Consider the following 13899-nt stretch of genomic DNA (forward strand, 5'->3'; position numbering starts at 1 on the left):
ATGAGTCATTAGGGACATGCAAATCAAACCCACAGCGAGATACTGGCTGCCGCCCACTAGAATGGCCATAAGGAAAAGGACAGACAATTATCAAGTGTCTATGACGATAAGGAGAAATGGGAACACTGATCTAGGGCAGGCGGTTTGTAAAAACAGTGTAGTCACTTTGGAACATGGTTTGGCGATTTCTGTAGAATGATCACACAACCAGTAAGAGTGGGGTCCCAGCCAAAACCGGTTTGGCTCAGTGGATAGAACGTTGGCCTATGGACTGGAAGGTCCCAGGTTCGATTCCGGTCAAGGGCATGTACCTTGGTTGCGGACACAACCAATAGGTGGTGTGCAAGAGGCTGCTGATTGATGTTTCTTACTCATCTATGTTTCTCACTCTCTATCCCTCTCTCTTCCTCTCTGTAAAAAAAATCAATTATATATATATATATATATATATATATATATTAAAAAGTGTGGGATCCCTGAGCAACTACATACAGTGTGGCCCCCGGCATTGGTAGGAAGACTTCCCTCTGCCCACAGTGCCAGCTGGACAGATCCTCAGGAAGCCAGATCAGAGCATGGGCAGTCAGCCTTGCTGCCCACCCCCAGCACCTGAATGGGCAGCAACCTGACAGGGGACTGGCCTGACCACAGGGGTGCATCCTTCCCGGGAACCTCAGGGTCAGACGCAGGCCCTAAGCTCGTGGGCCTTGGCTACGTTCTCTGAGGCTGCCCTCGTTTCCAGATCCGGGTACAGACGCACTGCCTTCTGGCTGGCCTGACCTGCAGGGCTGATTTCAATGAAACTGCCACGTGAGTCAGAGTAGCTGAAGGAAAACAGAAAGCTCTCCAGGGCCAGGAAACCCAACGGGCCAAAGGCACCCTCTGAGCGGAAAGCAGGAGTAAGCACACAGGTGTTCGCAAGCTCCTCTGGGGAATCCCCACACCCCTCTCTTCAGCATCTTTCTGTACTAATGACGACGCCAGCCACCCGGCCCTCCAGCGGCACTAATCCTCATCAGGTCGCCACACAACGGGAGAGCCTGGAGCCAGACACCGTGGGCCTCCAGTGCCCTGTAATTACCCCGAAAGGGACTGAAGAGGGTCTGTGATCTCCTCTCCCCAAGGCTGGTGCACAGCCTCAGCCTGGCTTTGTGGAAGGCAGGGATCAGTGTGTAATCCCCGGAAGAAAGGCTTCTCGCATCCACCCGGAACACACCATCCAGCGGACAATCCCAGAATAACCCTTCGGGCTGCTGCGCGGCCCCGCTCCAGTGTCTGCAATGGTCACAAGCTCACAGGCGCTGTTTTTAGAAGTTCCACAGCAAGCACTTTGCACAGAGATTTACTTATGCTGCAGCTACAGAACCCTTCTCAGCACAAATCTTGGGATCAAAAGAGTTCAGCCTCTTAGGAAACTTTTATCAACCTAACGGGGAAGCGGGGGAGGTAACACATTAGTCTGGCAATTTTTCTGCTATGGGAGTGGGATAGAAATAAAAGGGAAGTGCATTTAGCCTAGATTTTGGTTCCATTATGCCAGCAAACATGATTTTGGAATACTTTATCTAGAGGGCATTGTTGCAGGCTCTTTCTTATTCAACTGTCCTTAGCTTTTAAATGGCCGTCTCCTGCCCAGCCGATGTGGCTCAATGGTTGAGCGTCAACCAATGAACCAGAAGGTCACAGTTGGATTCCCTGTCAGGGCACAAGTTCCAGTTGTGGGCTTGATCCCCAGTGTGGGGTATGCAGGAGGCAGCCAATGAATGATTCTCTCTCATCATGGATGTTTCTCTCTTTCCCTCTTCCTTCCTCTCTGAAATTATATATATGTATATATGTGTATATATGTGTATAGATATATATATATTATATATAATTACAAATAAATAAATACAGATACTCTGGCTTTTGGAACACTATTAACTTGAAGGAAATTTAGGGGAGTGGTCCTCACAGATAGTCTTGCATATAAATACCAACCACTGGGTATGGGCCAGCCTGCAGTGCTCTCTCTGAGCATGTGGGAAACACAGTGCTGATGTCTGGGTCACTCCCTCCAGTGAGGGTATCTCAGCCACATGGCCACCTACCGAACTCCTGCGTGAGTGAGGCGCTGTGTCCACTCAGCCCTCTACGCATCAAATCCCATTCAATCTCCACCCACCAAATGAGGTAGATGGGATTACAGGAGAGGAAGCCGAGGGTCCACGAGGCTCCATTTGCTCACGATTATACAACAGACAAGAATTTGAGAAGCCAGAGCACGGGCTTGAGCGTGCAAGAGACCTCGGTTTACGCATAAACTCTGCAAACATTGATAAGCTGCCGATGCGCTGGGTGCTCGCAGCAGCTCTGTTCTGAGAAGCAGCCACACACAGCGAATTAGCGAATTCTGAACCACGGCTCCCGGGGGACATGCAAAGGGAAGTTCTAGCCAGCCTCAGGTTACAACATTTTCATTAGCTGGCCAACATAGAACCCTGTTTCATGTGGGTTTCTGTTCAGAGATGCCTCATTAACAGATGCTGTTGATTCATTAACACTGAACTCACGGCCAACAGCACTTTACCTCCTGCCTGCATGGAGCGGGTCCAGTGCTCTCCCAGAGGCACACCACAGCCCTCAGGAGCGGCAGACAGGACCCCAGCACTCAGCCTGGCCACTTAAACAGCATCGTCACTGCCAACAAGCCCCAAACTGTGAAGAACGAGGCAGTCACTAGACCACGGGAGGGACCCTGTTGACAACGAGCGCTGAAACCAGGTGGAGCGCCCCCTTGTGCCACCACTGCTGGGAATTTGCAGATGGGGCGATTCCAATCCTCCCCCCTCTGTGCATGTCCAGAAATGACCACAAAAATGCCGTAAGCATTTGAGTTACAAATATGTTTTAGCAGTGAATTCACAACATGGAATCCATACAGTGAGGACTGGCTGTATTTATCTCCAAGTCTGCCTTCTACCCCCTGTACAGGGCAGGATCAGCTCCTTCCTGGCGGCTGCTGGGAGCATTCAATGACACAACACGGGTGTGGCTCTCAGCACTTGCGTGGCTCTCAGCATGGGTGTGGCGCTTGGCCCAGGTGAGCAGTCGCTGGGGAAGGTTGCTATGGTGATGGCTCTGGCAGGTTTGGCGGCAACCGTGCTCCGTGCACACCCCAGAGCTGGTGTGTAGGTTATTGTACCAACCGAGGGCGCAGCTGCCTGGGGCATGGGCACTGTTTCCAAGGACCCCCCTTTCTCCGGGGTCTCCAAGGCCCGGCCCTGCGAACACTCCCAGGGGAGCGCTGACAGTTCGCACAGAGATGTAAATGAAGGAGCAGCGTCCATGGCAACCGTGCTGGATGTGGTTCAAAAACCAAAGAGCGGGTCATCTGGCTGCACAGACAGCTGGGTGGAGGGACGGGAGGGACAGGGGCGGGCAGCTTCCTTTCCATCCCCACCTGCCCCACCCCCTCATTTCATTTTCAGGCGTCTGCAGCGTTTTTGTTTTTTTTTTTGGCTCAAGACATTCACACAAACCTTTGATTCAGCTCCCATTTCAAACGTTTGGTTGAGCCAAGTCTTCCTTTAAACTTTGCAGCCTGGTCCTCACTCCCTGCAGAGAACCTGGGCGAAGTCACGTCTGTTCAATAAGAAAAAAAGGCCCAGCCGGCCCAACCCAGGCCCCTAATCACTCAACGGAAGCTCTGGGCCAGCGGTCGGCAAACTCACGAGTCCACAGAGCCAAATACCAACAGGACAACGATTGACATGTCTTTGAAGAGCCAATTTTTAAACTTCAACTTCTTCTAACGCCACTTCTTCAAAATAGTGGTATTTTGTGGAAGAGCCACACTCAAGGGGCCAAAGAGCCGCAGGTGGCTTGCGAGCCGCCGTTTGCCGACCACGGCTCTAGGTGACTGAGGAATGAACCTGGCTTCGAAACCTCACACACAACTAATAGCTTTCCCCCTGCCCTGTACGCATGAGCAGGGCTACAGAGCAGCCGTCCCCTCCTCTCTGCTGCGAGCCCCAGAACCAGGGCCCGGCATCAGTGGGAGCAGGTGCGAGCTGGCCTTTGTCCACAGGGCTCCCTACAGGCTCCCGACAGAGGCTCCTGCCCGCCAGGCGCAGATGAAATGAGCTTGGCGACAGACAGGCTCCAGAGGGGGACCCGCTCCCCTTCTCCGGGAGGTCAGACAACCGTGCTCCCGTCTAGACCAGGCAGCTAATGAGGCGGAACAGCTGCACGTGCGAAATGACGCTCACACCCCGCCCGCCCCCCAGCACCAGGCCCGGCACAGGTGCAAACGGATCTTGCGGTTCCCCCGTCTCTGACCATTTCCAGCCCTTCTCCGGAGCCCCCTCTCCACGGGACACCTGCACTGCCGAGTGTCCAGCAAAATCAGACGGGGAACACGTGGGGCCCTCTTCCTTCGAAGACCAAGGCCTCCTATCTCCCCGTTTCCTCAGGGTTTACTTTCCTACTGAAACGAGAAGTAACGCTTGCCTTTAACATCCTCCGGGGCAGCTGGGTTTTTTGCATTCACAATGGAGAATGCAGCTGATTCTACATTGTGACAGGAGGTTCTAGATTGCAAGCTGCACGTCGCAGTCACGTGTAGAAAACCCCGAACCCTGGTAGATCTCGTGCCAGAGGGCCCCTCAGTTCTTTGCAGGAGGGTCACATTGCTTTCGCCCTCGGGGCCAGAGGGACGAGGCCTCTCCCGCCAGGCTCTTTCCCGCTCACATGGAAAGGCCAGCTGTCTCCTGACGGTGAAAGAGGCCCAGGTCCAGCCCCAGGAGACGAGGAGAATGACTGATGCCCTTGGACCGGGAAGGCGGACGCAGAGGGAGGATGCACAGCTCCCTTGCTCAGGTTCACTGGGGCGAGCGACAATGAACTTCCCCAAGGCGCCTCCATCCCTGTGGTGTTCAGGGATCTCCATCTACGTTCCTTTCGTCGGTGGATACGGACCCCTGGCGCTGGGCGGAAGGTGGGAAGGGGCTGATCACATTCAGCTCACTGGAGGGTCCGCTCACTCCTTCCTCTGCCGGATACAGCACCATCCCAATAGGAGGGGACATGCCAGCATTGTGTTTTTCTTTTTTTTAACCGTGGTTGGGGGAGTGGCAGGGAAGGGACCTTACCAAGAGAGTAGCTATTGGGGTTAGATATAAAGAGGTAATGAAGCCGAAACCGGTTTGGCTCAGTGGATAGAGCGTCGGTCTGTGGACTGAAGGGTCCCAGGTTCGATTCTGGTCAAGGGCATGTACCTTGGTTGCGGGCACATCCCCGGTAGGGGGTATGCAGGAGGCAGCTGGTCGATGATTCTCTCTCATCGATGTTTCTAGCTATCTATCCCTCTCCCTTCCTTTCGTAAAAAAAAATCAATAAAATATATTAAAAAAAAAAAAAGTTAAAAAAAAAAAATAGAGGCAACGAACTTCAGGAAGTCCACAGACTCTCATTCCTGACCTTGGTGATTTCTTCCGTGTAGTGCCCGTCCTCTGGACACAGCCCCTCGTCTTCCAGGGCCTTGATTTCTGTACAATCACTGGACCTTCCTCATAGCCATCCCCTCCCCCTCCTTTTTTTTTTTTTTTCATAGGAAGGCAGCAAGTAATTGTATGTAGTTCCTTGAACATAGAAATCAGTGGTTCCCAATCTATCATTTAGGGTGGTGTCACTAATTTCTTAAAAGAAAAATCTCAAAGTAAAATTCAATGCTAATTTCCTTGGCTAATAATTGTAATCTTTTAAAATTTCACTCATACATAGGAAGCTGCCCCACCAAGGCTATTTAACATTAGTTTGCTATTTACATCTTTTCTAACTGGAAGCAAAACATCTTGGGACAGGTGATGGCAAAAGAGCGTTCAGGGTTCCCCTCCTCATTCCCAACCGAAAGCCTAAGCTTATAGAAGGGCCACAGACCCATCAGACATGCAAGGCACACTGAGAGGAGATGAAGAAGTCACACGGGAAGGCTTGAGTCAATGGCCAAGATCCAAATGGCCAGATGTGTGCAGATGCTCAACCAGCGGGCTTGAAACCGCACTCTGCGAGAGCAGTGGGGTGTGGCAGCAACAGCCCTGACCCAGGGGCAAAGATTAAAGAGCTGTGTTACCTTGGACTAATCACTTGGCTTCTCTGAGCTTCATTTGTCTTAACTGACATGATGGTAGCACAGGCATTGTAGACAAGACAACGCATCCGTCTCAGCCATCGGCTCACTATGGGCAAGTCACTTAATCATTTTAAGCTGCAGATTCCTCATCTGTGAAACCTACCTACCCTGTGGGGATTCAAGGTCATGTGGTTCATGCAGCTGGAAAAGAGTCTAGTTGTATAGTGAATGCTCAGTCAATGCTCTTACCCTTATTGTTCAAGGTCTAAAGGACAATATCCTAACTGTCTGAAGGACAACACCCTGTCTATCTTCTGTGCTAGACTGTAAATTCCATAGGAACCTCATGTCCACTTCTCTATACTCAGACCTTGAGGAAATACCTGGCCTATCGTAGGCACTCAGTAAAAGCCCCCTGAATGAATGAAGGAACTCTCGTTGCATTAAAAGACAACTGCTATCTTAATCCAACGAGATCACCTCCATTCATGCCTGGAAGCACAAAATGAATCATCCATTCACAGTACAAACCTCAACGCACCGTGCCCTTTGCCAGGCAGAGTGAGGTCACCCAGTATTCAGTGCTAAGAGGAACCTTTGGACTCAGCCCTCCCCTGGAAACCCGGAGAGGCGAGGACTCGCTCTGGCCACAGTCCCGCCGGAGCCAGGACCAGCGGGCCGTGCTGCCGATGCGGAGGGCGGTACCTACCTTCACGGCGTAGGTGCTGCCGGGGTCCTTGGAGCAGGTGGCGCAGTAGTAGATGGCGTCCCCCGAGTCGCAGCAGGGCTTGTTGCAGGTCAGCTTGAAGAGCGACCAGTTGTTCTCGTTGAAGTGCATCTCCTTCTTCTGGCGGCCCATGAACAGGTCCTCGCACTTGGCCACGAGGCGGACCAGGGACTGGGCGTAGAGCCCCACCAGCTTGGTGTGGGTGCCCTCCCTGCTGCTGATGCTGCTCAGCAGGCTGTGCAGCTGCAGCTGGTTGCTGCCGGTGGAGGCCTGGCTGGCCACGCTCAGCTGGGAGGAGGAGGCCGAGGGCACCCCCCGGCCCTGCAGGTTGGGGCTCCCGCGGCCGCTTCGGCCGCCCGCCAGCCCCGGGGCCGGGATCCAGTGGCCGTTGCCCTTGAACGCTCTCTCCAGAGGCTCCGAGGAGAAGGCGTGATGGTGGCGGCTGCCGTGGCTGGAGGAGAAGCCGAAGGGGGACTCCTCGTGCGTGCGGACGTTGATCTCCGAGTGGCTGAGGTTCAGCTTGGGGCTGGCCGCTCTGGGCTTGGGGGAGCCCTGGGTCCAGAAGAAGCCGTCGGGCGAGGAAGCTGCCCGGCTCACTAGCTTCTTCTGGGGCAGGGGCGGCGGCTGCAGGGGGCTGCTGCGGGACACGTCCTCCGTGGAGCCCGAAGGGAACGGGACGGGAGCAAAGAGCTTCTTCCCGCTGCTGCTGGGCGAGTGAGGCGGCTCAGACGATGGGCCTGACATGGAGAAACAAATAGGCTGGAGGTCAGTGCCATTCATTCCAGAACCCCGTGGACTTGCATCTACCTACTGCCCATCTGTCTGTCTGTCTATCTACCCACCCATCCATCTAGCTAGCGAGCTAGCTATCACAAAGCAATTCATTTTATTTTTATTTACCTCTCGAAGTGACGATATCCGCACAAATGAAAACCATTTAAATACAAAAACAGTGCACAGGCCTGGCTGGTGTGGCTAAGTGGACAGAATATACGTCTGCACACTGAAGGGTGATGGGTTCGATTCCCGGTCAAGGGCACGTACTTGGGTTGCAGGTTCAATCCCCGGCCCATCAGGGTGCATGCAAGCAGCAACCAATCGATGAGTGTCTCTCACATTGATGTCCCCCCTTCCCCGCCCACTCTCAAAAAATCAATGGAAAAATACCCTTGAGCAAGGATAACAAAAAAAACCAAAACGGTGTAGAGTGCCAACGAAGTCTTCCTTCTATGTCGGCCCTCAGCACCCAGGCCCTCTCAGAGGAAACCATGGCAGCAATTTCTCACGCATCCTTCTGGAGACACACCAATCAAATCAACGAACGCCATGCACACATGTACACAAAAAAGCAAACCTGCCCACTGTAGGTAACATGGCTTTTCTTCACTTGATGCAACTTAAAGATATATTCAAATATCTTAAAGATATTTCACAGCAGGTGTACAGATCTATGTAGTTCCATTTCACAGCTATCGATCATATATCATCCTATGCAAGTATCATCATCCACTTATCCAGTCCCCTCTTGAATGTCACTGAGGCTGCTTCCCATATTTTGCAAACAACACTGCAACAGCAGCCACACACCTGAATGCGTGCAGTTTGGCTGGATTTCGTTAAAAAGTCAGGTTTATAGAGGGTGCAATTTACCCACAGTAAAATCCCTCCCTCTTAGTGTGCTGTTGTAGGAGTTTTGACAAACATTGACTGGTGCCTCGGGGGCAGGCCTGGCCCGCAGATAGTTTAGAAGGCACAGGAAGGTGGTTTCAGTAAAAACAGCAGCAGCAAATAGATCTCAAGGGAAAGCAAATGTGTCCAGAACCCCCGGTCCCAGAGTGGGGACACTTTCTGGGGTTGTGGGGAGGTCCCCCATGGCCACAGGTCTCCACAGAGCATGGGGGTGTTCAGAATCATCCCCGGAGATGAGATGACGGGCTGGCCCAGACAGGATGGAGGCTGCACTTGACACTGGGCCGGCAGATAACGTGGCGATTTTCCAGTGAAACAGGAAGCCAGGTGGGAAAAGTTGTAAGGAGAAGCTACGGACATCGGAAATGGGAAAGGGCAAGCTGAAATAAGCCCCATCTGTGTCATTCTAAGAACTGACCGGAAGGTGCACCCATGACTTTAATAACAGCTTTTAAGGAGGGTTAAGAACAACAACACAGGAACTGTGTTCGTAGATTGGAAAACGCACCCTGTCGTCCTGGTTACAATGTAAAAGGAATAGGGGTCTTAGAGGGAAGGGAACGGGTACTTGTGCTGTGCACCCCGCATTTAGTTCCCGGGGCCACGTCACCGTGTGGGCCCGGACCACCCCCGCCTTCGCAGCACGGCTGGGGGAGGAGGCATAACGCACACACAGGCCCGGAGTCTGCGTGAAAGGCCCAAAGGAGGCAAACTCTCTATGAATGTTGTATCCCTCCTGCGGGTGCACATGACCTTACTATTAGCCTTTAAAAAAAAAAAAAAAGATTTAAAAAAATTTTTTAAAGAGAGAGGAAGAGAGAGGGATAGAGAGACAGAAGCATCCATGAGAAACATCATTGTCATCATCATCATCATCATCATCATCATCGAATGACTGCCTCCTGCCTGCACCGACTGGGATAAAGCCCGAAACCCAGGCATGTGCCCTGCCTGGGAATCAAACCAGTGACCTTTTAATCTTTGGTTCGACTCTCAACCACTGAGCCACACCGGCTGGGCTCTCCTAGCCTTCTATGCCCACTCTGAGTTCCTCTCTGCTTTCTCCAACCCGCATGGGGACAGAGTGGGCCCCCAGGACAAGCACTGGCACCAAGCCCTTCAGATCAACAGTGGGTCTCTGACTTAGGGTGCCCGTAGGGGGGAGGACCCTCTCAGGAGCAAGGTGAATGACCACTCCTCAGGGCTCACCTTGCCCTGGGCAGGGTAGATGCTGACACCCATGCCCCAGCCTCACTGCCAGCCAGACACACACACCCCCATAGTGCGTGACAGCAGGGGGCCTCCTGCCCAGTACAGCCCGAGTGCAGAGTTCACAGGAGCACAAAGCCGGTGCACACTGCTGTGCGTTGAACACAGGAGCTGGGAGCCAGCAGGCTCATGCCGAGAAGCCTGTGCAGCTGAGTGAGGCTGTCAGGGCCCACGCCCAGCACCTGCCACCGGGCCCAGGAGGAGTTCAGGATGGCAGTGCCCCTACCCACCTCGCCCTGCCTCAGCGGGCTGTGGTAGGCGGGGCCCAGGCTGAAGGAGTGACTTCTGTCCCTTCCAACAGGCCTAGGTTAATGATAAATCAAGCAACAGTGGCACAGTGGGACCGCCCACTTCACACACCTGTGTACACTCTCCCCTCGACAGTCCGAACGGGGCACATGGGAACCGATCAGAGAGGAGGGAGAGCTGATGGCACTGGTCTCTGCAGCTGGAACCCTGGCGTCATAGGTCCCCACCCCACGCTCCGGTAACAAGCTTTTCTCCTCCAAGGGCTGGGTCAGCAGTGGGGACAGACGAAGGCTGGGTCACCTCCTCCCTCCTTCCCGGAGCAGCACAGGCTGAGCCGGGAGGATCGTGTACTAACCCCCAGGCTACAAAAGGGAGGAGCGAGACTTTCCCAGGGCCCCGAGCCTCAGCCACCAAGCACCCAAGTGATGAGCAAGAAGGGGCCGAGCAGAGCTACGTCCTTTCCCAGCCTTTCTGCCTTCTGGACAGCAGAAGCCTGCCCCATCGAGCTGCCGAATCCTAAATTAATTTATTATGAAAATGCAGAAGAGCCTGGCTGGTGTGGCTCAGTGGTTGAGTGTCGACTTATGAACCCACCAGGAGGTCATGGTTTGATTGCTGGTCAGGGCACATGCCTGGGTTGCGGGCCTGATCCCCAGTAGCATGCAGGAGGCAGCTGATCAATGATTCTCTCATCGTTGATGTTTCTATTTCTCCATCTCCCTCTCCCTCTCTTTTTGAAATCAATAAAAGTATGTTTTTTTAAAAATATATATTTTATTGATTTTTTACAGAGAGGAAGAGAGAGGGATAGAGAGTTAGAAACATCGATGAGAGAGGCATCGATCAGCTGCCTCTTGCACGCTCCCTACTGGGGATGTGCCTGCAACCAAGGTACATGCCCTTGACCGGAATCGAACCTGGGACCTTTCAGTCCGCAGGCCGACGCTCTATCCACTGAGCCAAACCGGTTTCGGCTAAAAATATGTTTAAAAAAACACACACAGAGAGAATATGGGGGATGAGGAGAGAAAGCAGGGTATGATGTGCATGCTTTAATGAGTGCCTCCAGCAACAGGGACAGCCTGCCTGGTCCAGTCCAGCGACTGGGGCGGCTCTGACACATCAGTCCTTAGTCCCCTCTGTCAATCCTGTGCTTATTTTATGCCCCAATCCTCACTGGCTTTTCCTTGCGAGCATCTCCTTGATGCCTCCACACGCCCCTTCCTGCCTCTGCCCTGCTCTGCGGGGTGAACTGTAACCTTTGTGAACCCCCCTCCCCGCCTCTGCCGAGTTTCCTCATTTAAAAATGGACTGGATGGCATCGCCTTGAGGCCCCTTCCAGCACCGATAGTCTATAATTTCAGCCACTCCCTCCACCTCGACCTCTCCTAACATGCACTTTGTCTCAGGGCCGCCCCTGAAATAAAACACCTCCACGCAGATGGCTACGCTGCCCTGCCTCTCCCTCCCTATCTCTTCCCACAGCTGCCCACGGTGAACTCCCCGATCTGTAAGGGCAGCAGGAATCTTTAAACAGCCTGTCTGCACGCTCTTCTCCCACAGACTGCTGGAGAGAATCAGGAGGCTCTGCTTCAGCACAAAAACTAACGCGTGTGTCAGGCGGTGGGAAGGCAAGGGTGCGCCCTGGCTCTCCTGGGGACCGTGGGGGCTGAGCGAGGCAGAGGCTTCGATCAGACTCCTAGCCCACGACCACGTAGGCAAGGCGTGCTGGGTAATAGGAGGAGGTGTGGCTTCAAGGACCAGCATGTGGGCTGGTTCATTTTTCGGTCTTTCTTAGACACTAGTGTTTGCCACCCAGCAATCCCCGCGAAAAGTGCAAAATCATCAGGAGGATGGCGCTGCAGAAGGACACTCCCCAACCCGCCACTTCCCAGCCGATGTCAACGACGGAACCTACAAGGGCCTCTCAGGTGTGTGGGCTCACGGCCCACAGGAAGGATGCACTCTGCCCGGACAGCAGGCTATTACAGAGGCATGCTGTGCTTCTCGTAGTCAGAAAAGAAGTACTGCCTGCTACTGTAGCAGGCACCGCCTTCCGACCGGAGGCACCCTTCGGAACCCATGGGTACTTGAGGCTGTTCTCCAGATGTGGCACCGGAGCAGGTGATCAGACCACAATGCACCCGATAGCCGTAGGCGCCCCAGGCCCCTTGGTGCCTCGGGTGTTCTTAGGGCGATCCTGAAATAGATGCCGGCAGGTGGCCCTTCTGGGTGAAACCGGCTTCTCCACCGCGAGTCACGCAGTAGCTGCCTTCTAGGGATCCGGCCACCCTAAAGACCCACCCAGACACTGTCATTTTCTTGACTCTTAATGTGAGAGCCTCCTCCTAAACACAACAAGCGGCTCGAGCCTTACTATTTGCAGCAGCTGCCACACTCCGGGTTTAGAAGAGGGAGCACACATGCCTCCACACCTAAAATAGTTCCGGAATTCACACGCAAACCACTGGTTCAGAAGATTGTGTCTAAAATCATCCTGAAAGACTCGGGCCAGAGGCCGATATTCCTAGGACTCAGCTCCAAGGGCACATGAGACGGCTTCAAACACAGGCACACCTCGAAAGACTGTGGGCTTGGTTCCAGACCACCGCAAGAAAGCGAGACCTGCAATAGAGCGAGTCATGATCTCTTTGCCAAGGGAGGGGCGGGTCTGGCCTTCCCTTTGTTAAAAAAAAAAAAATATGCAACATCTGCAAAGCCCAATTAAAAGAAGCACAGTAGAATGAGGTATGTCTCTATGTCCTGGTTTATGCTGGCATTAGATCACTCCGTTTCCAAATTCTGGCTTACGATCAGGGTAAAAAAAGGGGTGAAAATGAAAAAACTTTTTCTGAGAAGTCTGCTTACATCATAGTTATGTCAGTGTAGGTTTTTGTTTTATTTAATGATTTTGCACGCTAATTGGGCCAGAGAGCTCCAGATCCCAGCTCCTTGAGTTTTCCTCCCAATTTCCAATTCTGCATGCAAAGCCAGGGGCCGACCACAGAGAACACCTCCGCTCTTTAGGGAAGAGAGACTGTTTCCTGTGGGAAACTACCCATCGCCCATGGGGCACTGGGCGGGATCTGAAAGGAATTTAGGGGGAGGTATGCCAGTTAGTGCCATTATCGTTAGAGAGGAGAGACATCAGAATCTCAATGGTCAGGAAAAGCAGCTTAAGCCCTTTGCAGGAATGCAGGCCAAAAGTTCAAACCGAGTAGGGCTGTGAGGTTTTCCTTATTGCAGGGTCCTCCTCTCGCTGGCTTTTAATAGGCACTTTCATTGTTCTCCGCAGACAAAATGAGAGCTGAGCTTAAAAAGGAAGTGGTCAGTCCAGTTTCCAGCCGAATGAATGGGCACGGTTGGGCTTCCTCGGTGCACAGCTCTGCCTTCCTGCAGCAGCTGGGCCAGAGGAGGCAAAGCACAGAGTCACAGCAAAGAGTCCTCGAGCTCCAAACCTGAGCTCTTGTGACTTACTATCCTCCAACTTCCAGGAAGGTAAAGCAAATGGAACTCTCTTTTGCTTAAAAACTTGGACTATCGCTTTCTTTTCTAAAAATGAGGATCATACATTGTCTAGCTGGACATGGCTGTATAGGTTTATCCATTCATCAGTCAGTATCTGTTGAGCGTCTATTCAATAAAAGGCACTGGGAACAGAGCAGATGGAGAAAATCTCGCCCTGCCCTGCAGCTCCCTGCAGCCCCTCAGGTTCAAGGTGAGAAAACCACAGCCATCTGTGCAGGCACCTTGCCAGTTTCGCACAGGAAGCAGTCATCTTGCAAGATTCCATCAAACCCTTTCCCCACCCCCAGAAGATGAGAGGGGACGGGGCCAGAGAATGTTCTAGCCT

The 13899-nt window shown here is 53.0% G+C and overlaps 1 protein-coding gene across 2 annotated transcripts in view; it reads right to left on the bottom strand.

Moving 5' to 3' along the window:
- The window catches only part of PRAG1 (PEAK1 related, kinase-activating pseudokinase 1), a 55353-nt gene that overhangs the window by 2342 nt on the left and 39112 nt on the right, over positions 1-13899 (bottom strand). For both annotated transcript variants that reach the window (XM_084876896.1, XM_084876897.1), the window contains one exon: positions 6822-7576. In XM_084876896.1, the coding sequence (XP_084733022.1) occupies positions 6822-7576 (755 nt within the window). The remainder of the gene's footprint in view (positions 1-6821; positions 7577-13899) is intronic.

The sequence above is a fragment of the Pipistrellus hanaki genome (assembly GCF_964339955.1).
Source record: "Pipistrellus hanaki genome assembly, chromosome: 3".
Lineage (NCBI taxonomy): Eukaryota > Metazoa > Chordata > Mammalia > Chiroptera > Vespertilionidae > Pipistrellus > Pipistrellus hanaki.